Source organism: Ruditapes philippinarum, unplaced genomic scaffold (assembly GCF_026571515.1).
Source record: "Ruditapes philippinarum isolate M1 unplaced genomic scaffold, ASM2657151v2 ctg269_1_1_1_1, whole genome shotgun sequence".
NCBI classification, from domain to species: domain Eukaryota; kingdom Metazoa; phylum Mollusca; class Bivalvia; order Venerida; family Veneridae; genus Ruditapes; species Ruditapes philippinarum.
The window spans coordinates 578,853-603,559 of NW_026866443.1; the positions used below are offsets into that span (position 1 = coordinate 578,853).

Genomic DNA, 24,707 nt, shown 5'->3' on the forward strand with positions numbered 1-24,707 from the left:
TAATTCTTGTCTGCCAAAAATGGTGGATGGCGAGTTTGAGCTCTGCTTTGCAACCATAACCTTCATATGGAAAAATTGGTTATTCTTAACTGAGTTTTTTTTTTTACTTGGGCCAAACTGAAGTTCAGCTTCCTGTATGGAATATTTTATTTTGCCTGTTGTATATTTGTAACTGGTAGGAACATAATTATGTGATTTTTGTACCTAAACTTATAGCTTACCTAGTAATTTAGCTTTTATGGCTACAATACAGGGTAATATATCCCACTATCAATTTATGCACATAATCCCCGGCTTCTGACATTAAGATCCCACCTTAATTTACCATTTTAATTAATTTTGCTACATGTACTTCTTCCCAGTGCCCTTTGATGCTTTATATCAATGCTTATCTTGTATTCCGATAAATGCTGTAAAACTGTTGAAAATGGGGACAATATGTTTAACCTCCATTTATAACCTAGCAGATGGATTCTAGGATAATAACCAAGGAGATGCTGAATCATGCTCTGAGCTGTCTGAAAATTTTGTTATATTCAAAATTCTGTCATGTTTAAACATGTTTGCTTTCCTATAAAAAAATTTGTAAACAAAACAACTGAAACTATTCTTATTATCAATGTTTTCACAGAAAGTAAAATCCTGTTGTAAGATGGTATTTAAAAAATGCTTATTTGTTAAAAAATATCGACTTTGAATTTATCATGTTCAGCCATGTTTGATCATGTATGACTATGTTATTCTCTTAGTAATAAATGGGTCAATGTGTCAGTAATTATTAAAGCGTTTAAGGCTATTTATACACAAAGTTGAAATGTATGGATACTTTTTTATCCAAAAGAATAACTTATTTGATGAAAGTAACAAGAAAAAAGAGAGATTTGTTTGATTTTTTTTTTATATAAATTTATCATGTTTATTCATGATTGAATATGTTGATTTCTTGTAAGATTGTTTGCAGAAAAAAAACAATCTTTATGATTTTTACCTCTCCCTGAAAGTCATTATAATATTAGTTGAAATAAATACAGATGTTTTATTGAACAAATTGTAATTTTCATCCACAATCATGTTTGATGGTCAAACATGTTTATAAGACATGATTGACCAACATGGTTAATGAGGAAAAAAACATGTTTGTACACATCTTATCATGTTTAATCATATAACATGATTTCTTTTTCGCTAGGGTAATGTTCAATGGTCCACTCCATGGTTTCTGTATGATAACTAGCATATTGGAATGAGTTATTTTTATGGACCTTGTATCAAATGAGATATCATGTGATAACACCTTCAATTTTTGTTTATCATTAGTTAATATAATACCAAAACATTTTCCCTTCTCAACTCTGTGAAAAATGGTTTGAATATGCCATTAGTTTGGCCTTAAACTGTGACTTACCGGTAAGTCGGTGCTTGGATATTTGGAGATCAATAAAACAAAAAGTAAATTCATTTTCAAGCATCATGCAAACTCAGCATGATAAAGCATTCATTATTTAATACAATTGCAATGGTAAATCATGGAGACTGAACTTTTACATTACTAAATAAATATCATATTTCTCATTATTTCTCATAATAAAAAGCTGAAAATGGCAATAACTACTGTTTTAATGCATTTGTTTTCACCGTAAATGTCATTGCAAATGGTTAAGATACGGCTCTACTTTTATGATATCAATATTTCATGTTTCTGTAAAAAAAACAACAACAAGTCATCATTGTTAGAAAAGTTAGTGCTAGATTTTTTTTCCCCCTATTTTTTGTTTGTTTCCCCAAATTGAAGTTTGGGAAATTTTTTTAAAAAATGGGGAAAAAAAAATTTTTTAAAAGGGAAGACAAAAGAAGCGAAACCCGGGCAAAAATAAAAACTATAAAGCCATCCCACTTTTAGTTAGTAAAAGCATAAAATGCGTAAACTATTTCCTTTCATTAATGATATCATAGTCATGATGACTCTTCAGAATCTCGTTCTCAACAAATTACATGAGTACATCCATTATAAATGCATTTCTTTACCAATAAATAAAACCATTATGAAACTTTAGGAAACTGTATACATTTTAACAGTCAAGAAACCTTTTCTATAGGAAGTAGAGTACGAATGGTTAAACAGAGTTGTGGCCCTTGTCCGGAAGTTGTTATAATAAATATTAATCAGAATTATTAATTCATGCTTTGAGGCTTACAGTATTTCAAAAGAATAACTTGTAACCTTAAAATGTAAAAGAGAATCTTGGAAGCAGACTTCCTTAAACAACGGGCTTTTTTTCTTTGGTATTGAACTATCAATTATTAAAAATATTTTTAAAACCCCCCGACAATTCCCGTTGAAAAAGTAAATTTCATAAGAAAAACTCTTTTTAATTAATTTTAGGAGGAAAAAAAATTTTTTATGGGAAACAAAATTCCCGGGAATACCCTTGTAAATTAGGGTAAAAAAAGTTTGGGATAAAAAAAGCTTGGTTTATCATTGACTTGGGTTAAATTAAAATTTTAAAAACTTAAAAATTATCTTGATAATGGCTTCTCTAAAAATATTCTAGACTGGTTTAATATTTCAAATACAATTTTAATTACATTTCCCTAGTAACATCACTCAAAACATTATGTTTCCATGCTATATTCCTACTGGTACCAGCACTCAGAGCTGTGAACAGAAACTTTCCTTATAAATTGTGCCCCTCTTAGAATAATGCATATTATAAATTACTTAGAAAGCTCCAATGTCTACAAACTCTTTAAATCTTATCCAATCATCTTAAAATTCAGAAAAGATATAGCTTCAAAGTCAAACAAGTTGAAACTTGACCCGACAGGACACTACATACTTTGCATCAAACTCATAGCAAAGGCCATTAGGATTGCCCTCAGAACATGGCAGTTTAACCCTCAGATTACTGGAACTAAAACTGAGGAGCAATTGAAGCCTTTGCCAAAGGTATTAAAGCAAATGCAGTCTGACCAGGCTCTATATAGTTATTGATAGCTCAATCCTTGTATTTTTATAAGCTCAATTTAAGCTGTAACTTTGAATGGACTAGCTGTTCCAAAGCTAGGTAAAGTCATTAGTTTAAAGTGGCAGCAGCAATGATGACAAATTGCATTATGCCATCAATAGATTGCCAGGCAGCCAGCTTGTTCTGTAACCAGGCAATAAACTCTTAATGGTCACTTTAATTATTGTACTGCAATATTGAATTCCCTTTCAGACTGCAAATGAACTATTCCGTCCTAAAAAAAAGTCTATATAATACACAAATTCAGCAGAGTAAAGGTTGTTAAATTTATTTCATCTTCTTGTTTGTTTGTTTGTTTTGGGTTTTACGTCACATCGACACACTGTATAGCCTAACAGGTCATATAGCGACGTTCCAGCTTTACTGGTGGAGGAAGACCTCAGGTGCCCTTCCGTGCATTATTTCAGGCACGAACGGGCACCTGAGTAGAACCACCGATGTTCCGTAAGCTAGCTGGATTCTAAGCTTCCTCACATGAAAGAATCCAAAGTCCCTGTCGGGATTCGAACCCACAGCGGTGAGGGGCAGGTGGTTTGAAGTCAACGACCTTAACCACTCGGCCACAGACGCCCCTTCATCTTCTTGGATGCATGCTTATAAAAGGTCAAAGTTTCCATCAAAAGCCCTAAAGACTTAAACTGTGTGACAAAATTTTTCTTAATCATCATAAAGTTACTAAGAAAATTGCTTAATATTGTCATAAAGTTGTTTTATTTATCTGTTATTTACTCAATCTTGACTGAAGATGGTATTATATGACAAAGAGATGATATATTGTATTTCCCACTAATTAAGTTTTATCTTCCGTTGCTTCAAGGCTTACACTGCTATTTGTCATGTAAATTATCCATAAAATTGGGCACTGCAAATGTGATTTCTCCAGGCAGGATCTTTGATAACTGATCAATTATTTAAATAAAAAAGACATCCATAAATTCCCTTGATATTGTGAAAAACAACTAAACTTAACATAAACACAAAACAAGATATGCGTATATTTGTAAAAAGACACAAAATAAGTGTATAGTAAGAAGTATGAAATAACCATAACAGGATTGAATTTATGTGTTTTTATTCAAAAAAAGTATGAATATAATCATTGCAGGATAAAAATTCATGTGTTTTTATTCAAATAGTATGAATATAATCATAGCAGGACTGAATTTATGTGTTTTTATTCAAATAAGTATGAATATAATCATGGCAGGATTGAATTTATGTGTTTTTATTAAAAAAAAGTATGAATTAAAATAATCATGGCAGGATTGAATTTATATGTTTTTATTCAAATAGTATGAATATAATCATAGCAGGACTGAATTTATGTGTTTTTATTCAAATAGTATGAATATAATCATGCTAGGATTGAATTTATGTGGTTTTATTCAAATAAGTATGAATATAATCATGGCAGGATTGAATTTATGTGTTTTTATTCAAATAAGTATGAATATAATCATGGCAGGATTGAATATATGTGTTTTATTCAAATAGTATGAATATAATCATGGCAGGATTGAATTTATGTGTTTTTATTCAAATAGTATGAATATAATCATGGCAGGATTGAATTTATGTGTTTTTATTCAAATAGTATGAATATAATCATGGCAGGATTGAATATATGTGTTTTATTCAAATAGTATGAATATAATCATGGCAGGATTGAATATATGTGTTTTATTCAAATAGTATGAATATAATCATGGCAGGATTGAATTTATGTGTTTATATTCAAATGCAATATCTCAGCTTTATTAAAGCCTGGTGATCATATACATTATGTTTGTGTGAATAATAATAATAATAAAGTATTTTTGACTTTAAATATGATATTACAGCACGTTTGTGAAAAAGTGGAAATAAAGTATTTTTGTCCTTTAAAATGATATAAAAGCATACTTATAATATTCATTGAATTTCGTTTGCTGAAGACCAATTTCGGAAAATGCACTAAACAACTTTATATTTCTACAAGACAACAATTTATTTCCGTGTTAAAAATTTATATCTCAATTATGTCAAAAAGATTTGCAATATCTTAAGTCAAAATCTTCTCTTGCTTGTTTATTTAAAATTCGATCTGTCAATTTCACTTGCAAATATTATTTCACAAAGTAAGACAGAAATAATAATTTCTTTTGACAAGCTATGTTGCTTCCTGTTTGGTGATTTAGTAATCCTATATCTCGAAGAAATTTCATCAAAGACTTTCGTCTCATGCTGATTGAATAGCTTTCTAAAATAGAAATTCCTATTTCATATTGTCTTGTATTGAACAAGATTCAATGATTAACTTATTTCACCTAGTGATCATTTTACCTTTGATCTTTCAATATACATAATCTTTTTAAATTGAATATTTTATTTCTGTCTATTAAGTTTCTTGTATATCTGAGTAATGCTGGAATGTAAAAATAATGCAGGAACTCTGCAAAAGTAACATTGAATATGTGCAAAATACAGCAAAAAAAGGCAACATAGAAAATAAACAAGCCAATTTATCTTTATATAGCATAATCAATTTGAAAGAAAAATGAACTAGGATTTTTTCGTTGCTGTGGTCCCCTTGTGCTGTTTTAAAATTGTTTAATTTTTACTATTTTATTACATATAAATCTCTTTTAACACAAACAGATACTGAATTGGCAAAATATATATGTCTTTTTTGAAGTCAGTAACAAAACAAAAAGCTTCTTTCAGGGGATTTTTTTATGACTGATCAAATCACAACCATAATATATAGTCATAATGATCAAGAATGATTTCGCAGATAAATGTCATTATGTCACCTTTAAAACATGTGCTAAAATTATTTTATAGGTCCATATTATTCAATAGGTCCATTACAATAGTAGCACGTTTTTTTAATCATAGAACATTTAATTTTTTAACCATAGAACATTTAATTTTTTAACCATAGAACATTTAACACTTACAGACCATTGTCAAAAAGGCATTTGTCATGATACAATATACACTGTCAATAATGCTTGTCACAATGAAAGTAAAGTTTCATGTTTCATCCCTTCTATGATAAATCAATTATTAGAGAGTGGAATATATATTGATAATTACAAGGCTGAAATAAGCAAAGAACAAAGCCAGAGTTTTAAGCGACCCTGTCATTATGTCCATGTCATTATGTCAATGTCATGTCCATGCAATTATGTGGATGTCATGTCCATAAGTCATTACCTCCATGCCATTATCTCCATCTTATTATCCCCATGTTATTATCTTCATGACCCCATGTCATTATCACCATGTCATTATCTTCATAACCCCATGCCATTTTCTCCATGTCATTATCTCTTTGTCATTTTTTCCAGGTCATTATCTCAATATCATTATCTTCATGTCATTATGTCCATGTCATTATCTCCTTGTCTCATCATGGATTCTCAGATTTATTTAGTCAATGGGTCTTTTAACTTATGAATGCTTTTACTAACTGCAATGTCATGCAGATTTTAATATTAATATCTTCATATACAAAGCTCTGAGAAATATTCCATTAAAGTTTTGTCATTATGAGTCATATAAAAACAAGTTTACATTATCACTGCTTTCGCAACAGATGAAAAATTAAATGAAAATATGCAAATCTTCTCCAAAACTATTAGAGCAGAATGTTACATTTATTCTGAAAACACCTCTAACAGAGACAGATTTCTTGTTTCTTGTTTTCTTTCATTTTGAAAAAGAAAGCTCAACTATTATTTTGAGAACATTATAATTGGGTATTTCTACACCTAAAATAATACACCAAAGACTCCTGCCTAACATATTAAATTGCTTTGAAACACGCAACACTCAGTTTTCAAAGTTTGAACATATCCTCAGGGTATGACAAAATATGGAAATTGCAAAGATTTACGAGAAAGACTTCGTAACTTTACACCTTTGCTTAGATACTTTCCAGGGGAAATATTGTCTCTTTATGAGTCATAAGTCACATGTAACATTCTATATATGTTTAGGAACCGACAGAATTTCACTGCTTTTAAAGCTATAAAATTTTACTTATTCATATCCAATATTGTCTTGAAGGCATTTATCCCTGCCATTGCTTAATAGTGGTCGCGTGTTGATAGTTTTCACTCTGGACCATGGCAGTAAGCCACATTGAATTTACCAGCTGAGCACAGTTCAGCCACCACATTGTTCCTGGGCAGGCTATTAAGCAATTTACCAGTACTAGTTACCTTAACTTTCGTAAGGACATGATAACTTCTGTACATGCCAGAGCAGAAGTACAGGACGAATGGCCGTAGAAAGGATTTCATGATCAATTACAACGAAAATGATCTGCACCATTCGGGAATAGAACCCAGGTCGCCCTATTCACAGTCCAACACTCTACCTATTGAGCTAACAAGACCAGAGATTATTTTGTATAGAATGACTTAAATTGTCCAGCAATGAATTTGGAACCTCCTATTGTTAATTGTTAACCCTAAGCCCGCTGGCGGCAACAGATTCTAACCATGCAATCAGTGCAGACCAAGTTCAGTTAGTTTATCAGGCATGTTCAGCGCTATTCATTTACTGCATACAATGTATTTTGAAATTTTCCTTAAACATGATGAATTGTTTTGTTTAATATAAAAGATAGACAAGTCTATTAAAAATATTAAGCATGACAAGGGATAATGTGAGATATTTGAATATCAAAATGCAAGACACCTTGCAGTCTCTACACACTGTTGATTGCTTGTAGTTACACATTTTTTTTATGGAAACCCTACGAAAACAATGACAGACAATTTTGCTTTTTTCCCCCTAAAAATGGACAGTTCTAAGGCAAGTATGTTATATAAACATAGTAGCATGGCTGAGTGGTTGACGAGTTGTATTAGATATCTAAGGATCACTTTCCGGGTGGGTTCAAATCCTATCAGGGGCAAGCTTAGGTTTCCTTGAGCAAGAAACTTTACACCCATTAACCCATTGCTCAGCACTGGCTGGTTCCAGGAAAGGATTCCATAGTGTATTTATAAGCTTTAAGCTTTCTACACAATCAAAATTTAATATAAAGTCTGTATAAACCAAATTGTTTTTGTTTTTGTTAGGTTGAACCAACATAGTATAGATAACTTCCCGGCTACAGAATGTCCATGGACAGCCTTAAAATGACCATGGATATCCATGGATATCCATGGAAAGAGCATGGAAAAACATGGAAAAGTCAAGTGAATGGACAGTGTCCATACTAACAACATGGATAACATGGACGATGTCCATGGATAACATGGACAGCGTCCAGGGATTATAAAAATGTTCATGGACATAGTACAAAAAAACTATGTCTAATGTGGACATTGTCCATGGTCAACATCATTGCTAATACTTAGAGATTTTTTATCAAAAGTGATTGGATGGATAGCAAAAAAAATCTAAGTGCAAAAACATGAAAAATGTTTAAAAAAATCATAACTGCCATTCTTCAAAAAATTATATATTCATATTGGGTATCAAATTATTCAGCATGAAAAGGAGAAATCAAATATAGTAAGATCAAGTAGATTTTTTTTATTTTATTTTTTTTTTAAATTTCAAACTTCAGTTAAATGATAATATAGAAAAATAAACTGCACCCTTTTACATACCATTTCAATTATTTAAAAAGATAATCTACTCACTACTTGTAGACTTGTTTAGGTTTGTTTGTTTCTGTTTTTTGTTTTTTTTAAGTTATCTTTGTGAAAATAGTTTAGCTGCCATGGAAAGTATTTAATAATATACAAATTTTCCCATCTTCCGTCTTCCACTCAGCAAGTATTATTTAACATTTATTCTTAAAAAACACAAAAAACGCTTTTCCCTGTTATAGAACAGTCACTATTTCGTATTCTTTAGTCCCTTTCAATATTATTTGGCAGCAAAGCAGCAAACACTTCCTTTCTAGTATTGACCACCATCATTGGTTGTCCCAAGTATTCTACTGGAACAACTGTGTTGTAATCCTCCCTGTAAACATAAATGTTCATTACAAATCTAGTTCTGCAGTCTTGAAACTAAGATGAACTTTGTATATAAATAATAAATGCAAAACATAAGAAGAATAAGATCAACAAAGGAGGGCACCAATTAAAACAATACATTATAGAAATTAATTCCATAAGGTCAATTACCCAGTGTAAAGGTCCATGTATATAGTGTTTGTTATAATAATTATCCAAAGAGCGTGATTTTCATGTTTATTCTTTTATACACATTTTCTTTGTACTTGAAAACTGCATGGACTTACCTATCAAATTATGAATGGTTTTACCTGATAATTAAAAAGGCTGTATGTGAAAATTGTCAATAACCTTTATTCCTAAGGAAAAGTGAGTGAAAATCTATTTACATAGTGTGCAACTTACCAACTATAATGAAGTTTCCATAAATTATATAGAAATTTTTTATGGTATTTGTTAAAAAATCAGTGCTATTGTATTAAATAATAATTATATACTTAACACTCACCCAATATAACTGATCTTTTGCAAGTAACTAACTCTTCTTGGTAGAATAGATCCACTAGAAACAACTAATCTCCCAATAGCAAAGACTCTTCTGGACTGGTTTTCCATCAGGTATTTTAGTACTTCAACAGCAATGGCTGCATCATTTGTACTTAATGCTTTGTTTAAGCGGATAGTGTAGGAATTCTGTTTCTTCACTTTAGAACAAGATTTACTGTACATCAAGTATCCGTTACGTGCTATTTTTGCTACAGAGATAAAGTCGTCTTTTTCTACACAATTCACACCAGTTTGCTGTAATAGTTGTTCTTTTATTTCATCAGAAAATATATCAGTCACAGGTGTAAGTTTTATAACAGAACACTGAAATGCTTCTGAATTCTTTGAGAACCTTTCAGATTTGCTTTCCAAAGCATTTTCCATAAAGTTTCGCACTTTATTTTCAGGTTGCAACTGTTTGGCTTTAGCTGCAATTCGTTTTTGCGATTGTAGAGTCCAAAATATCTGCTTACATACATTACCAGTGCCATGAATTGACTTTTTTATCTCACCATTAAAGGACTCGAAACAAAAGCAAGACCATGCCCATAGAGGTCCCCATAGTTTAACACAGTTAGCCATGTGTGTGAGATTGTGTACATTCAAACTCATGAACCGCTCACCATACAGTCGTTGAACATTAGCCACATAGGTATGCAAGAGAATTTCAGCCCTTTTCAGTTCATCATGGGTTATACCTTCTTGAAGAAGGATATAGACAGCTTCTGCAAGGCAGCTAAAATGTGTCAAATAAATATCTGGTAACTTCTCTTTCAAGCATGGTAGTGCATAAAATAGTAACCAATTCCTAAGCTCTGATGCCTTCCAGTTTTGGTAAGTCCCTGTCAGAATTCGAGGTAACCTGTGTACTATGTATAGAGGTTTGATGTATCTGAGATCTTTATCTATATCGGACATTTTCCCTGTAATGTTGTATGGTTCTGTTGCGTGTGCTTTGTCAAACCAGAGCTCTAGCATTTTCTTTGTAACACCAAGCAAAGTGCCGTGCATGTAGTCTATAACAACATTCTCTGTGAAGGAAAAGTATGGCAAGAACCATAAAACACTCTGTCCAAGCATTCCATCAGTTTTCTTTCCATTCAATCTTGCAGTTGTAGAACTATTTTTGAGATCTTCATCCGAACGAGCAGCAGCACTCTGCTCCTGACTAAGGTAAGCTCGACAGTGACCCTTTCCACTAGGGACAGTTTTACCTTTTTCTTTGCAGTATAGACATCCATATTCTCCATTGTGCATGGTGATCATCAAAACATAGGATCTAGCTTGAAGGTCCATTGTTGCTATGATAAGCATAGCTTTAATAGTCACCTCAGACTCCATCTGATCAAAGGAAAAGGTTATGCCATTCTCATACAAGTCAACCAAATCAAAAACAAGAGGCCGAAGAAACATGTTCATTTTTGGTTTTCCAACTCCCTGCCAGATGCCCCACAAAATCATGTTTTTTCTACTAAAGCGCTCTTTTGGTGGAATCTCATTGACTAAGAGGTAAACTGGCCATAGTGAAACAGAAGAACTTTTAAAGAGTGGAATCCCATCTATGAAAAGTGACAGTGTTATGTTGTTAGTGTTGTGTAAAAATCCTCCAGGTTCTTGTAACTTCTTGTACTTTAAACCACCTTTTATATCCGAAATATTTTCAGTTATGCAACTGCGTGATTCTTCAATTGATGTCCAAACACCATCCCTTTGAAGAATTTCTTTTAACTGTATTTCAATCTTTCCAGAAACAAAGTACTTAGTACATTGAGCATTGGTCTTTGTGCCTTGGCATCCTGGTGTAATGCACTGCTCAAGTTGAGTATCAAATAACTTCTTACAACCCTCACAATAGAGATGATGCATTAAGTAACTGGAGTCAAACCCGCAAGATTCTTTTAGTTTTCTTGTGCTTGTTTCAGCTATGTTATTATCAGGTAAATGCAGCTGGATAAGTTGAAGCATATCACTTATTGCAACATCAGACAAATTATGTCTAGTAGCAAAAGCACTGACAGCCAAAGAATGTTCTGATAGATTTATTTTGCTTCTATAAACAGTCTCATTTAATGACAGCACATATAAAGGAGGTTCTTCATTTTTGTGTTTAAAAATTTCAGGTTCTATTTCTGGCAACTCACTTTCCTGTTCTGTTGATAAACTTTCAGAGTCTGAGATACATGTATCTGAGTCGGATATCAGATATTCAGTATTTTCACCATTTGAGTCAAAAAGTATTTCATCTGTTGAGTCATAAACCATTTCCATATCATTTTCCATATCATGTTCAAAAACTTTATCTGATTGAGTTGTTAGAATTTCTGCTGTGAAATCACTTAAAGTGTGGCCAGTGTCCATTACTTGTTCCACCTGATGGTCAGTTGTGGATATCATATTTTTCTTTCTGAAAAATATAGGATACTGATACACATTTTTATACAAAAAGTGAAAAAAGCTGTGAATATCATTATCTTGTTGTTAAGTACATCTATAAGCTTTCAATAGACTTATGTGCATAAGTCTTCTAAGTGTTTTTTATTGAAAAAAAATCTTGAGAAGAAAAGAATTGAGTCTTGGTATAATTAAATTTCAAGTTCAAAATCGGCTATCATTCTTATTTTTAATTCCTAATATATTATAATTATTAAAGAATGAAAAAATAAAATAAAAGAAAGCATAAGTTGTGGTCACTTTAATTGTTCGTGTTTATTTTTACATGATGAATCCACAAATTAAGTTTCAGTTTGACAAGTCTTAAAGCATGAGTAGGCCAACACAGATGCTGCTGTAATGATAAGTAACACCTAACTTTAAAAATAAAATCATACCTTTTTTTATGTCTCCACAGAGTTGCCCTTGGAATATCAGAAGTTTCTGCTTGTAATTGGCTTTCATACAGCTTGTACCTTTTGACTGGTTTACCAGCTGAAAAAAGAAATATCATTACTTCATTGTCATTTTTTGAAACCGGTTTTATCATGCAAAGGACATAATGAAATTATGAGTCAACATTCAAAGGAACCTTTGCTAAAACGACCTTAATGAAATGCCCCTTTTAGAACCACAAACATCCTTTCTATCGACAGAAGGTTATTATTGTATAAATCACCTGATAATTATCTATTTAAATTAAGAAGTGAATGTACAATCTAGATATGACTTATCATTGCTTATAATAATTTGTTAGAATTAATAAATGTATACTAAGAGAAAAAAATAGAACCCAACAAGCCTATCATTGTAAAAAAACATGTTCAAACTGATTGACATCTAGTAATTACCTTCAACATTATGCTGATTTACAATATGGCTTTTAAGAGTTTGTTTCCTGCTCAAAATTTTGCCACAAGTCATGACAGGACACTTCCAGGAGTTGTCATCATGCTTGCATTGTAAAATAAATTCTTCTTCCATGATTATACTGTAAAACCTAAAATTAAAACAAATATTTATTATCAAGGATGTGACAAATATGATATCATATAAAAAAAGGTTTATAATCCTATCATAAGTAGGTCATAATAAAAAAAAATCTCAGAAAGTAATTTAAATTATATAGGAACACATGGATAAAATATTTAAGTATTTTTCACCAGTTTACAATAGATCCACAAGTCTTTTTCCCAACTATTTTGATATTTTTTTATTAAAAAATAAAGGAAAAAAAGATTAGCCTACCACTTTGAATGTCGTAGGGTGCCTAAATTCACACCCTTATTATGTAGATCTATGTTAAAATGGCTCCTCAAATGTTACCAGTAAAGAATTTTTTTTTTCGACATTTCTAAACGTCCAATTCAAATTTAATGTATGTGGTAATTTCTTCACTTCGCTTGCATCATTAGAAAAATATACTGCATTGTTTATAACTTGCAAATTAAAATGCTTAGGACCATCTGTGTGCCTGTATACAGTATATCGGTACAGTTGTTTAGGCAGTAGCGGATAGCTAAGGAGATCGGCGCTGCTTATGTCTTTAATAATAATATTCAGAAAATCAAATTGATGCCATTCAGTAGTCAAACTACTTCCCTTTTTAAAATAAAATATTTTAGCAGTATCTTTGACATTACATGTAGTACTCTTTGTTTATGTTCGGCATATAGTTCAGGTAGTAGCGGATAGCTTTGGGGAGTATGGGATAGGTAGGTGAAGGTCAATGAGGGCGAGTCTCAAAACGTTCTAAATTTAGTATTTACAAAGTACATGTCACAGAAACATGTTTTGGGGTTACTGGAATGAAAAATGTTACATTTGATAGTAATCTTTCAAATTTTTCTACAAGTAAATAAATATATAAATAAATATCTGGTCAACAACTTATGATGCAAAGGTCTGTGACATGTAATAGTTTGAGCATAGCTATAGTTTACCATAGTTATTTCTTTAAAAAATCTATAATTATATCAACCATAGTAAATAGCTTTATTTATTTAAAAATTATTTATTTATTTTGTAACATCACAGTATACAAGCAATGATAAATGTATAATATGTTGCAATTTAACAAATAAAAACAATATTTCCTCAGATATGTATAGATGAATTAAAAAGTAAACTATATATTCTGAATACATAAATTACAAAAGATTTGCAATAAACTTGAGCTGAGCATGTGTATTAAGTATGAAAAATGAAACGACAAAGTTCAATGAAAAAGAGGTCTATTTTACATTAAAGCCATTATTAATCTTATAATCTAGTTGAAAGAAGAGTTAATAATGATGGTATATTCAAAGTATCAATACAACTGAGTTTAAATTATAAAAAGATAGAATAAATAATATTATACCATTAAAACTGGGATATTTTTTTGTTAAAGTCTAATTTTAATCCCCTTTTGACGGCGTTTTGACACATAAAATAAATTTTGAGACCACCCCCAAATGTAAAATCCGTTACTGACAGAAGCACTTGCTATTCATTTTCAATAATTTTTAGTGTCAGTAGGCGTTATATCTGTAAAAGCTTTTGCAAAATTATAAACAAATGATTTTTACACCAAATTATGTCAATATTTCATTACTTTACTTGGTGTTGATCAATAGTTTTCTGTTTATTTCTTTTGGAAGCGCTTATAAACAGTCTGAGGGTGACAACATCAAGTTACCTCGTTCTGATTTATGTAAGAAAAACTCGCTGTGCAATTTGAAATAAATAAAACAAAATTAGCCACGGATGGCAAATATATCACTCTTTTTGATGGTATAATTGTATTATTTTGAAAAAGGTATATTTGATGGAAAGGAGCATTGTTACTGCCATGTTATCCGCTATACCCTAAAATCCGCTACTGCCTAAACAACTGTATAATACGAACATGACGAAGGAAAACATCTATTTACCTTTTCGCCATTTATTGATTTTTGTTTTTGTTGTCAATCTGTGTAATAGCCATTTAAACCATTTTTCTGTGTCCCGTGCCATTTTTCAATGATATATTTAAACTGGAAAGCCTCTGTGATGACATGACGATTTATTTTTGTTTAAAAAAGATGATCTTAATGTTGTTTACATTCTGCACTGTACATGAATAAAATGGCGCCTAATTTCCGATACTTTCCGTAAGTGACGTAAACAAACGAACTATGTTTTCTGTGTTAACAAAGTCTCGGAAACTTTCTTTACCATTTGATATACAATTGAGTTTATTTGATGCAATGGTGGCTCCTATTATTTTATATGGATCCGAGGTCTGGGGAGTAGAAAATGTACAAATAACTGATCGTTTCCAATTGAAATTTATTAAATTAGTTTTCGGACTGAAGCAATCTACCCCATCATGTATGATTTATGGCGAGATAGGAATATTGCCTTTGTCTTTGCAAATTAAGTCAAGAGTTCTGAACTATTGGGGCAAACTGATTAATGATAAAAAAGATAAAATTTGTTCTATGCTGTATTGCATGTCAAAGAAACTTTACTCTGATTTTGATGTTGATTTTCCTTGGTTGAAATTTGTGCATACTTCTTTAGATTCTCTCGGTCTGTCAAGTTATTGGATTTTTCAAACAGTTAGTTCTGTCCCACATTTTAAGAAAACTATTTCTGCTAGAATTAAGGATCAGTTTATTCAAGATTGGCAATCTTCTATTCATGAATCCAGTAAATGTCTGACATTATAGAATTTTTAAAACTCAATTTGGTTTTGAAAAATACTTTAACATTTTTACCATCAGATTTAGCAATAGCGTTTTTCAAATTTAGATGTATGAACCACAAAATGCCAATTGAAACAGGTAGATTTTTTAATTTGGGATAGAAGTCTAAGAGTGTGCTGTTTATGTTCTGATAATTTGTTAGGTGATGAATTTCATTATTTATTTCACTGTTCCCTATTTTCAACACCTGAGAAAGACATATTTTAGACAATTCATTTTTCATAGACCTAACATTATTTTTAATTTTTTTTTCAAATTTAATGAATAGTGAAAGCAAAAATGTTTTATTCAATCTAGCAATATTCTGTAAGAAAATAAATCTTTGTGCTTAATAATACATATTGATATATTTATTTTTTTCATTTTGATCTCATTCTCCGATTCTAAATTGTTAAGTATAAATATGTTATATTTTTATTCTATCTTTTTTTATTCTATTTTGTTCTCTTTTTTTTTATGTACATAATTATGTTCATAACATTGCCATTTCAATTATGTATCACTTTACTTTGTTTTGTAAACATTTGTTATATTGTTGTTTTCTCACATGCCCAGTTGGGCCTTGAGATATCAATAAAAAAAACTTGAAACTTGTTAAAACGGCTGCTGAAGCTGTAATTTTTGCAGATTAGATATTATATTTATTATTATTTCTTGTTTTAAAGAAGAATAAATTAACGTGAATTTGACGAATCATTCGTTGAGCTTTTTTTTATTTTATTTTTTATGTAAGATGCTGACGTGATTGTCAGGAACCAATCAGGAACTCTTAGACTGTTTCCAGAAACTCGCGAGACCCGAGATTATCGCTAATTAATCACAGATATATTTGAAAAGGAAGCGCGAAGAGGCAACAACGTTATTTGAAAGTTTATAAGTTTTTGTTATTGTTTGATCATCATGTACGCTCTTATAGTTTGGGTTAATGATGATCCCATCCAGGGAAGTGTTGTTAAAATGACTTCAATCGTAGAGCCAAGACTACCATTAGATCAATACAAGGAAGGTCAGGAGGTGAAGGCACGATGTCAAGGCTATGGCATTTTTACTGGTGTGATAGGGAAGATTGCAGGTAAATTTTATTTTGGGTATCAAGTTTAATACAAAGTAAATTTCTGCTGTATATTCATCCATGGCTCTTACAAATCTTAAAAAGTGCTTAACACCGAATTTTGAGTTGAAAATTTGCTTGTATTGACTAATTGAGCAGCCTGTCTATAGAGGCAGAGGGTGAAAATCTTTTGTAAGTGCTTGATTGAAGATTAAAAGATCGGCGATTCTTGTGTCATCAATCCAATATCAAAAGTAAAACCATTATTATGAACAATTGAAAAATATTATTTTGCCAAGTTTCTATTATTATTTTGCCATGTTTCTATTTACCCATAATACCATAGACAAATTGCATTTTGTTACGAATAATGAGGAGTACGAAATCATACGCAAATGTGTACTACGTCAAACAATTGTGTGTACAGCGTCATCGCTTTATACATTATCAGTTTATATATATTAATTCACTGTTTATCGTTTAAATAATGTCTGTTAAACCACCCAGAGGGCCAAAATAATTAAGCCCAGTTATTTTCAAGTAGTAAGTACACTTCAAACAAACTTTACACAACCCTGCATCAATTACACGGTTTACATGTATAGGCTTACAGGTGAGAAGTGACGTAGACTCTACATCATATTACCTAATATGGTAAGCATAAATGATGCAAAAAAAAAGTGTGTGTAATAAATATGGTGACCTGAGTAAACTGGATTAAAGACACGTGCCAGATTTTTTTTTAATGTTTATGGAGTGCAAATGGAAGATTATTTAGGCAGCATTTTTTAAATTTATCTTTCTGTTTCTGCATGAATACTTCTGTACGAAAAATGTTGGTAACCAGAACACATTTTGAATATGGAAATGTTTTTAAAAGTATGATGTTTATTTTCATCAAATTCAAGTCTATTTTGTACCAGAATGATTTAATGTAAATCTAATATAGAAAATTAAATAAAATCTTATATGATACATGCCATTAAATCTATATTTGTTTTACAGGTATTCTTATTTAATTTACACAAAATATTTAAACTACCAATGTTTATTAAATGCATTTGGTTAAATATTATTCCTTCACACAGTTATGTATGTAAAGTCACAATAGTATAAATACATTTAGGTCATACTTAATTTTATTTTTCCCTGTCATATGTGACCTTTTTCTGAAGGTCCCTATCAAATTTCTTCATCATAGCATGATTGGATCATTGGAAAATAGAAAAAGCAGAACTTTAAAATGCTTAGCGTAATGAATAATGGCCATCCAAGGATATTATATAAAACTATAATACAATTGCTTCAATTTATAGATCATTTGGGAAGAAAAGACTTGATGGGAATTTTGGCTGATGACAGATTTTCATCACTTGTGGATAAAATCTTAAAGGAGAGAGAAGTTTCTACTCCCGTCGGCAATGAAGAGAAAAACCAAACTCCTGAAAGTGGTATGCCCCCTGCTAATAAAGAGACTGGGAAGAAGAAGAAAAATAAGGTACTAAATATTAAAATAATTGTTAAAGTTTAAGATGATTTACAAACTATTTTTAAATTCATCAGGATACTTTAAACCAGTCCCACTAATTGTTCTTATTTTGACTGACTTAAAAATCTATTTGTAAAATCTAATAAGTCTGACCTTTTAAATTTAATACTTAAGGAGTCTCTGAGTCTTATATTTATATAATGCACTGGAATAGAGAGGATGCAGTTCTGAACTTATTAATGTGTGTATACTTGTCATGTTTTTGTTCCTTTAGAAAAAAATAATTGAAGCTAAAAAATTCTGAAATTATATTCATGCAAGTTTGTAGGCTATTTTTAATATATATATTGTTACAACTTGTAAACAAAGGTATTCACAAAATTCAAGGTAAATCTTATATCATGTAAAATATAATAAGGTAAAATATTATAATTTCTTAGGAAGATAAAAATGCTGCAAAAAAAGATAGGGTTGAGCTTGAACGTGCAGCAAATGAATTGGAGCTGACTGAGCTCCAAGCATCATTGTGTACACAAAGACAACCGGCCAAAGACATGACAGAGCTCCAAGAACCATCACAGAGGCAACCAGAAAAAGGCATGGGTACCTATGATGATGACCAAAAAACCCCAACCAATTTGGAGGACAGGTACATGTATATTAAGTAACTTAAAGTTTATGACACAACTTCTTATTCATCAACTGATAAATAATGTTATACAATATTATTCATTATATAATATGATAACATTAATTGAAAAAATGTACATAAATACAAGTAGAAACTTGTTTATAATTTATTGAGCTTATGTCAGATAGACAATATATCTGCCTGTTTAAATTTAACTTGCTTGTTGTAATTTTGTATCAATTTCAATTGTTACAAAATTTGTTAAAATCTCTGAAAACTAAACTCAAGAAACAGTTGCACAACTTCACATGCTGATCAACATTCCTGTAATGTTTCATGACTTTAGGTCAATTACTTTTTGAGGTACACATGACACAAAAAGGGAACGGACAGATAGATGGACAGACGGACAAGGGTCTAAATCCCCCATAGTGGGGGGGGGGGGGCACAAAAATAGCTATTTTTTTTTTGTTTATCTTGTCATATGAACATTTTAGCAGATATGAATAATGTCAACTGGTAAATTCTTTTTTAGAATATCATTGCCGAGCTTATCATCAACATTAAGACAGTCCTTAGATGTTATGCATGGTACTGGGTCCCCTGAGAAAGGTATAGAAAATATTTTTACACATAATTAAGATTTATTATTTAGAGGGTTAGTTATGGTCAGTGTAACATTAATGCACTTATGAGTGTAGCTTTTTTGTTGGGTTTTTACACAATATTGTTCAGTGTTTAACTTTAAAGCAGGCGGCAGGCGGACTTGTTTGTTGAAATTTTTAAAGATAATTTTTAAAGATAATATTTTATATTATTGTATGCATATTTTCCTTTACAATAAAATGGTCACTTGGTACATATATTGTATGTCTTTAGCTCCTGCTAATCAAGAACAGCCTGCCAAAACTCAGCCAATCAGTGTTCCTGCAGTGAACGGCTATGTAGAACAGCAAATTAATGCGTTGAGGCAGGAGCTATACCAGGCAAATGCTAGGATTGCCCATCTAGAGACTAGCTATACATGGCTTTGGAACTATGTGCAACAGGTTTGTTTGATTTTTGTTTTTTTTAAAGAGGACATACCTTTAAAGATGCTTAATGTCTGATTTTTTTCTTTCATTAAATGCATTTATAAACAATATGGTCTGAAAAAATAAAAAATACCTACCACCTCTAGACTTCCAATTCAAGTATGGATATTTGTAAATTGTTATGTATTTTAATGTTTTTACTTAGAGTATAAAATTAAAATGTTTTAATCTATCCAAACTTCAGATGCAGTGTAATGTTCCTGTTCCATCCGAAACCGCTGGCCATAAACAAAATTTAGAAAAAGAACAGTTGTCTGCCAGTTGCAGCAGCAATCCTGATTTTCAAGTAAGTAATGCAATAATAACCATGATATTTTGATGATTTCAAGTTACTGAAATAGATCTTTAAAAAAAAGCCTGTCAAATCTTGATATTACAATTTTAAATGAAATGATCAGACTCACATCCAATTATCTTTCTAACTTGACATGTATATTGACCATAATGACAGTCACTGTTCTGTCAGACCTACTTAAAGGTCAAGGTCACTGTAAAGTAAATTTTAACATGGGACATAAAATGAAAAGTGTGCTTACTTCATATTTATATTAACCTAGAACTTTGACATTTTCAGATATCTACACAAGATAATCATTCAGACATAAATACCTCTGTTGAAAAAATGATTGGCGGTTATACCATGGTATGTTTCCTATTTACTTGAGTAAATAATACAAAGGGCAACCTCGTTAATCATTTATAAAAATGGTGTTATACATTTTATGCAATTGATATTTAAAATTAAATACTGCATCATGAAAGATAATGAATTCCTATTTAACTCTTGATAAGTGTAAAGTAAAGAAAGTGCATTCTTATCAGCTTGTTTGTCAGCCTCAAATAAAGAGTAGCTAATGAATAAATTAATTTACGACTGAAATTTCTGTTGGAACTTCCTCTTTGATATGAATGTTTTATGTTATGAATTAAGCTCAAAAATGCTACAAATGATGCCAGTACTAAACTTGATAACAAAGAATCCAAAAGAACTGAAAAGGCCAATATAACATTTCAGGACCAACTGCAGAGCAAGGTTATTGGCATTACCAGCTACAGTAAGATGGCCATCGTTTTATTCCGCTTTTTGTATAAAGAGGAAGAATATGCCGGAAAGTCGTTGACAGGGAAAGCGTCAAAAAGCGGCGAAAAAAGGCCCCCTGTTGACCAAGAAAAGTTGACAGGAATTTACGGTCAGTGTTTCTTTTTTTTCTTCTTTTTTTGGTTATTTAAATTTCATTGAAAGTTTTTGAATTTCATTGGGAATTTTTAACAGGGATTAAAGATTATTTTCAGAGCCAATCGTCTTGCAAGTGTCTTCAAATTGCTACTCGTCCAGCATGTTTGCTACTCGTCATGCATTTTTGAATTGATTTTTAAAGTAAACTATCTGATTTAATAGACTCATAGAAATTCTCATGTTTAATCAATTTGTTACATAAATTTAACAAACCAAATTAGGAAATAAAGCTCTGTTTTAGGTTATGAATAAATCACACACATAGTTTAAGTGACTTTTGATCACTAATGTGAATATGAAACACCTGTCCTTGTTAAGTATTTTTTTAAAAAGAAACAAAAGACTTAAGGATATGTATATTTTTAGTTTAAATATGTTCTTGATTTATTGCCCATGTAGATAATTTGAATTGTTATATTCAAGGGTTAAGTATAAAACATTGATTTGTCAACTTAATATTTATATATTTTGTTATGTTCTTTGCAGATATCATCCAAAGGAATTTTCCACATGTCACACCAGTGATGGTCAGGGAAAAGCTGCGTGACATTGTCAAGCCATCTCGTGCCAACAAAACAGCGAAAAAATAAATCTGTGTTCAAAATAAACTTTGGCCGTTTTAACAATTCAGAACAATATCAATGAGAACATTTGAGAACTTGTTTGTCTTCATATATGGTGTAAATAAATCTTTAATGTGTCATAATTTTACAGCCTTGTTAATTCAAAATCATTGTTACACTAGTGCAACTCCCAAGTAAAAAAGATTGTGTGCAACCTTTTTTTTACAGACTTTTTAAACAGGTATCTACGCAAGAGGGATATCATGGACATTGACCATGGATGTCATAAAAGATTCCTCAAAATTGGTATTACATGGATAGAATGGACATTGTCCATGGAAAGAATGGACATTGTCCATGACAAGAATGGACAATGTCCATGGTAAAAATGGACATTGTCCATGGTAAGAATGGACATTGTCCATGGACATCATGGACATTGTCCATGGGTATCATGGACAATGGACATGGACAGCATGGACATGGATAGCATGGACACTGTCCAGGGATTTAAAGAATTGTCCATGGACAAGTGTTTCAATACTCCATGGACACTGTCCATGCTTATATCCATGGAAATCCATGGACATTCTGTAGCCGGGTTTCCAGCTTTACTGGTGCTCCTCCGTACATTATTTCAGGCACAAACCGGCACCTGAAGTAGAACAACTGACGTTCTGTAAGCTAGTTCAGGATAGCTTTCTCACATAAAGAATCAATCCAAAGATGCTGACAGCAGTGAGTGGCAAGTGGTTTGAAGTCAACAACGTCAACCAATGGTGTCATGGTGTATTATATTATACAATGGCTCTTAACAATAATACAATAATGAACATAACAAGTCATAAAATAGTCTGGACACAAGGAGAGCCAGTCCTATGAAAGCCTCTAAATTCTTCAAGAAGCTTAGTAGCCAAACATTAATGAAATAAAATACAAGATTTATAGCTTCACACAGAAATGGAATTGTGGCCCTAAGTGTAAAAAATAAATGTAAGAAGGTTTTTTACCAGTGTCTGTTATATCATCTTGTATGGCTTGAGGCCTTTTTTTATGAACTGAATATGCGATAAAACTTTTTTTTCAATTTAACACCCAGACAGACAATTAGATCATTAAATCTAAAGGGATTTGAACATAAAAAAAAAATTGATACAACTTCGAAAATTAATTACAGTAAAACCTTTGGACAAAGACCAGACTTTCAGACAAATGACCTATTTATTATAAATTTATACTTAACTGTCCTATGTTGACAAGAGGCTCTTACAAACAGATACATAAAATTGGCAATAGACTTACTCTGGAATAAAGAATATTTTGGGTTTTTCCCAGCTAATCTGGGGTACAAGTTAAATCTTCGAAGGTTGACTAATCTATTGTGACCGGTAGTGCATCTTGAAGCTACAACAGTAAAAATTAGTTGGTACCGGGGGGGGGGGGGGGGATTAACATGGAAAGACCCTTATTTGCCGAGTTCCAGTTTTATAACATACTAAATGTTTGTTTGGTTGATTTTTATGCCAATTTCAACATATTTTTGGACATATCTCTATGGTCAGTCAACCGAACTGCATTTTCTGGAAAAGTTCAAAACTAATCAGTTATTACCCATTTTTCTGCAAGTGACCAACTACTTAATCTTTGAGTCACAATTAATTAAGTGGCTCAAAATTCCTGTTGATTGGCTATAAAAAAAACAATGAGAAGAACAATAGGGTGAGCAAGTTGCATGGTTGTATAAACCAGTTGCTCAAATTAGAATTAGAGTACAACTCTCATATGGTTGTATGGTAAGTTAGGAAATTAGGATTAGAGAATATAATATTCTGTCCAACAGGTTGTCATAATTATGTGGCCTTTATTTAAATAAGGACTAATAAACAGGTCTGACTGTAAAAATGGATCCCGTCTTAAAGACCCTATACAGTCCTTTATGTTGGACTGATAAACAGGTCTGACTTTAGAAATGGATCCTGTCTAAAGACCACACAGTATTTATGTTGGACTAATAAACAGGTCTGACTGTAAAAAATGGATCCCGTTTTAATATATCTAAGACCCCACACAGTCTGATATGTTAATTTCATAGAAACAATTATAGTTCAAGTGTTCACTATAAATTGACAGGTGTAATTTTTTATGATCTGGCGTGACTGTACGAACATTCTTTTACATTTCAATGCTGAACCATGGTATCACATTATTAATACTTCTGTACTCCCTTTAAAGTGTATAAAGCTGTTGTTTTATTGTTTGAATTTCACCCAAAAAAATTCTTCCATTAAGGCTTGCTTTAAAGAGATAAAGTAGTAAACTGCGTTAAAAGCAAAGGGGCATGTATGAAATTATTGCTAAATGAATAAAATCCTTTTTAAAATAGCATGATAATATTTTGTTACTGAACATTTAAAACGTGATTCTGTTTACGTACAATATTTGTGCGTGTTAAATAACAGAGATATTTTAGGTTAAAACTCTTTCAAGAATTGACATTAAGATTATGGAAATAATATATTTATACTGTTCATTAATTTTATAACAAAAATTCATAAAATATAGCTTGATACCATAATTATAAGCCATTGCATCTGGTAATGATAATTGCCTTTTTTACCATATAAACCAATGCATCTGGTAAATTGATAATTGCCTTTTATACCATATAAAGCATTGCATCTGGTAAATTGATAATTGCCTTTTATACCATATAAAGCATTGTATCTGGTAAAATGATAATTGCCTTTTATACCATATAAAGCATTGTATCTGGTAAATTGATAATTGCCTTTTATACCATATAAAGCATTGCATCTGGTAAAATGATAATTGCCTTTTATATACCATATAAAGCATTGTATCTGGTAAATTGATTATTGCCTTTTATACCATATAAAGCATTGCATCTGGTAAATTGATAATTGCCTTTTATACCATATAAAG

At 31.3% G+C, this 24,707-nt stretch overlaps 3 protein-coding genes across 3 annotated transcripts in view; 1 reads left to right on the plus strand and 2 right to left on the minus strand.

Moving 5' to 3' along the window:
• The window catches only part of LOC132732489 (activating signal cointegrator 1 complex subunit 3-like), a 238,080-nt gene that overhangs the window by 155,161 nt on the left and 58,212 nt on the right, over positions 1 to 24,707 (minus strand). The window lies entirely within an intron of this gene.
• LOC132732486 (uncharacterized) lies at positions 8,132 to 15,118 on the minus strand. Its single transcript, XM_060718920.1, has 5 exons — positions 14,884 to 15,118; positions 12,820 to 12,968; positions 12,367 to 12,463; positions 9,501 to 11,942; positions 8,132 to 8,999 (listed from the first exon to the last, which is right to left on the minus strand). The coding sequence occupies exons 1-5, from the start codon at positions 14,892 to 14,894 to the stop codon at positions 8,885 to 8,887; spliced, it is 2,814 nt and encodes a 937-aa protein (XP_060574903.1). The 5' UTR covers positions 14,895 to 15,118; the 3' UTR covers positions 8,132 to 8,884.
• On the plus strand, positions 16,398 to 22,360 carry LOC132732484 (uncharacterized). The gene is made up of 9 exons (XM_060718918.1): positions 16,398 to 16,771; positions 18,067 to 18,248; positions 18,680 to 18,888; positions 19,406 to 19,482; positions 19,750 to 19,919; positions 20,149 to 20,250; positions 20,539 to 20,607; positions 20,980 to 21,154; positions 21,688 to 22,360. Exons 1-9 carry the CDS (start codon positions 16,600 to 16,602, stop codon positions 21,789 to 21,791), a joined length of 1,260 nt encoding a protein of 419 aa, XP_060574901.1. The 5' UTR covers positions 16,398 to 16,599; the 3' UTR covers positions 21,792 to 22,360.

Excerpts from the sequence above, each read along its gene's own strand:
- LOC132732484 (XM_060718918.1), top strand. The coding sequence starts at position 16,600 with ATGTACGCTCTTATAGTTTGGGTTAATGATGATCCCATCCAGGGAAGT. Across the intron at positions 16,772-18,066 it reads TGTGATAGGGAAGATTGCAG|ATCATTTGGGAAGAAAAGAC; the intron begins GTAAATTTTATT and ends TTCAATTTATAG. Across the intron at positions 20,608-20,979 it reads TGATTGGCGGTTATACCATG|GACCAACTGCAGAGCAAGGT; the intron begins GTATGTTTCCTA and ends ATAACATTTCAG.
- LOC132732486 (XM_060718920.1), bottom strand. Across the intron at positions 11,943-12,366 it reads CTGTGGAGACATAAAAAAAG|AAAGAAAAATATGATATCCA; the intron begins GTATGATTTTAT and ends TATATTTTTCAG. Across the intron at positions 9,000-9,500 it reads CAAAAGATCAGTTATATTGG|GGAGGATTACAACACAGTTG; the intron begins GTGAGTGTTAAG and ends TTATGTTTACAG.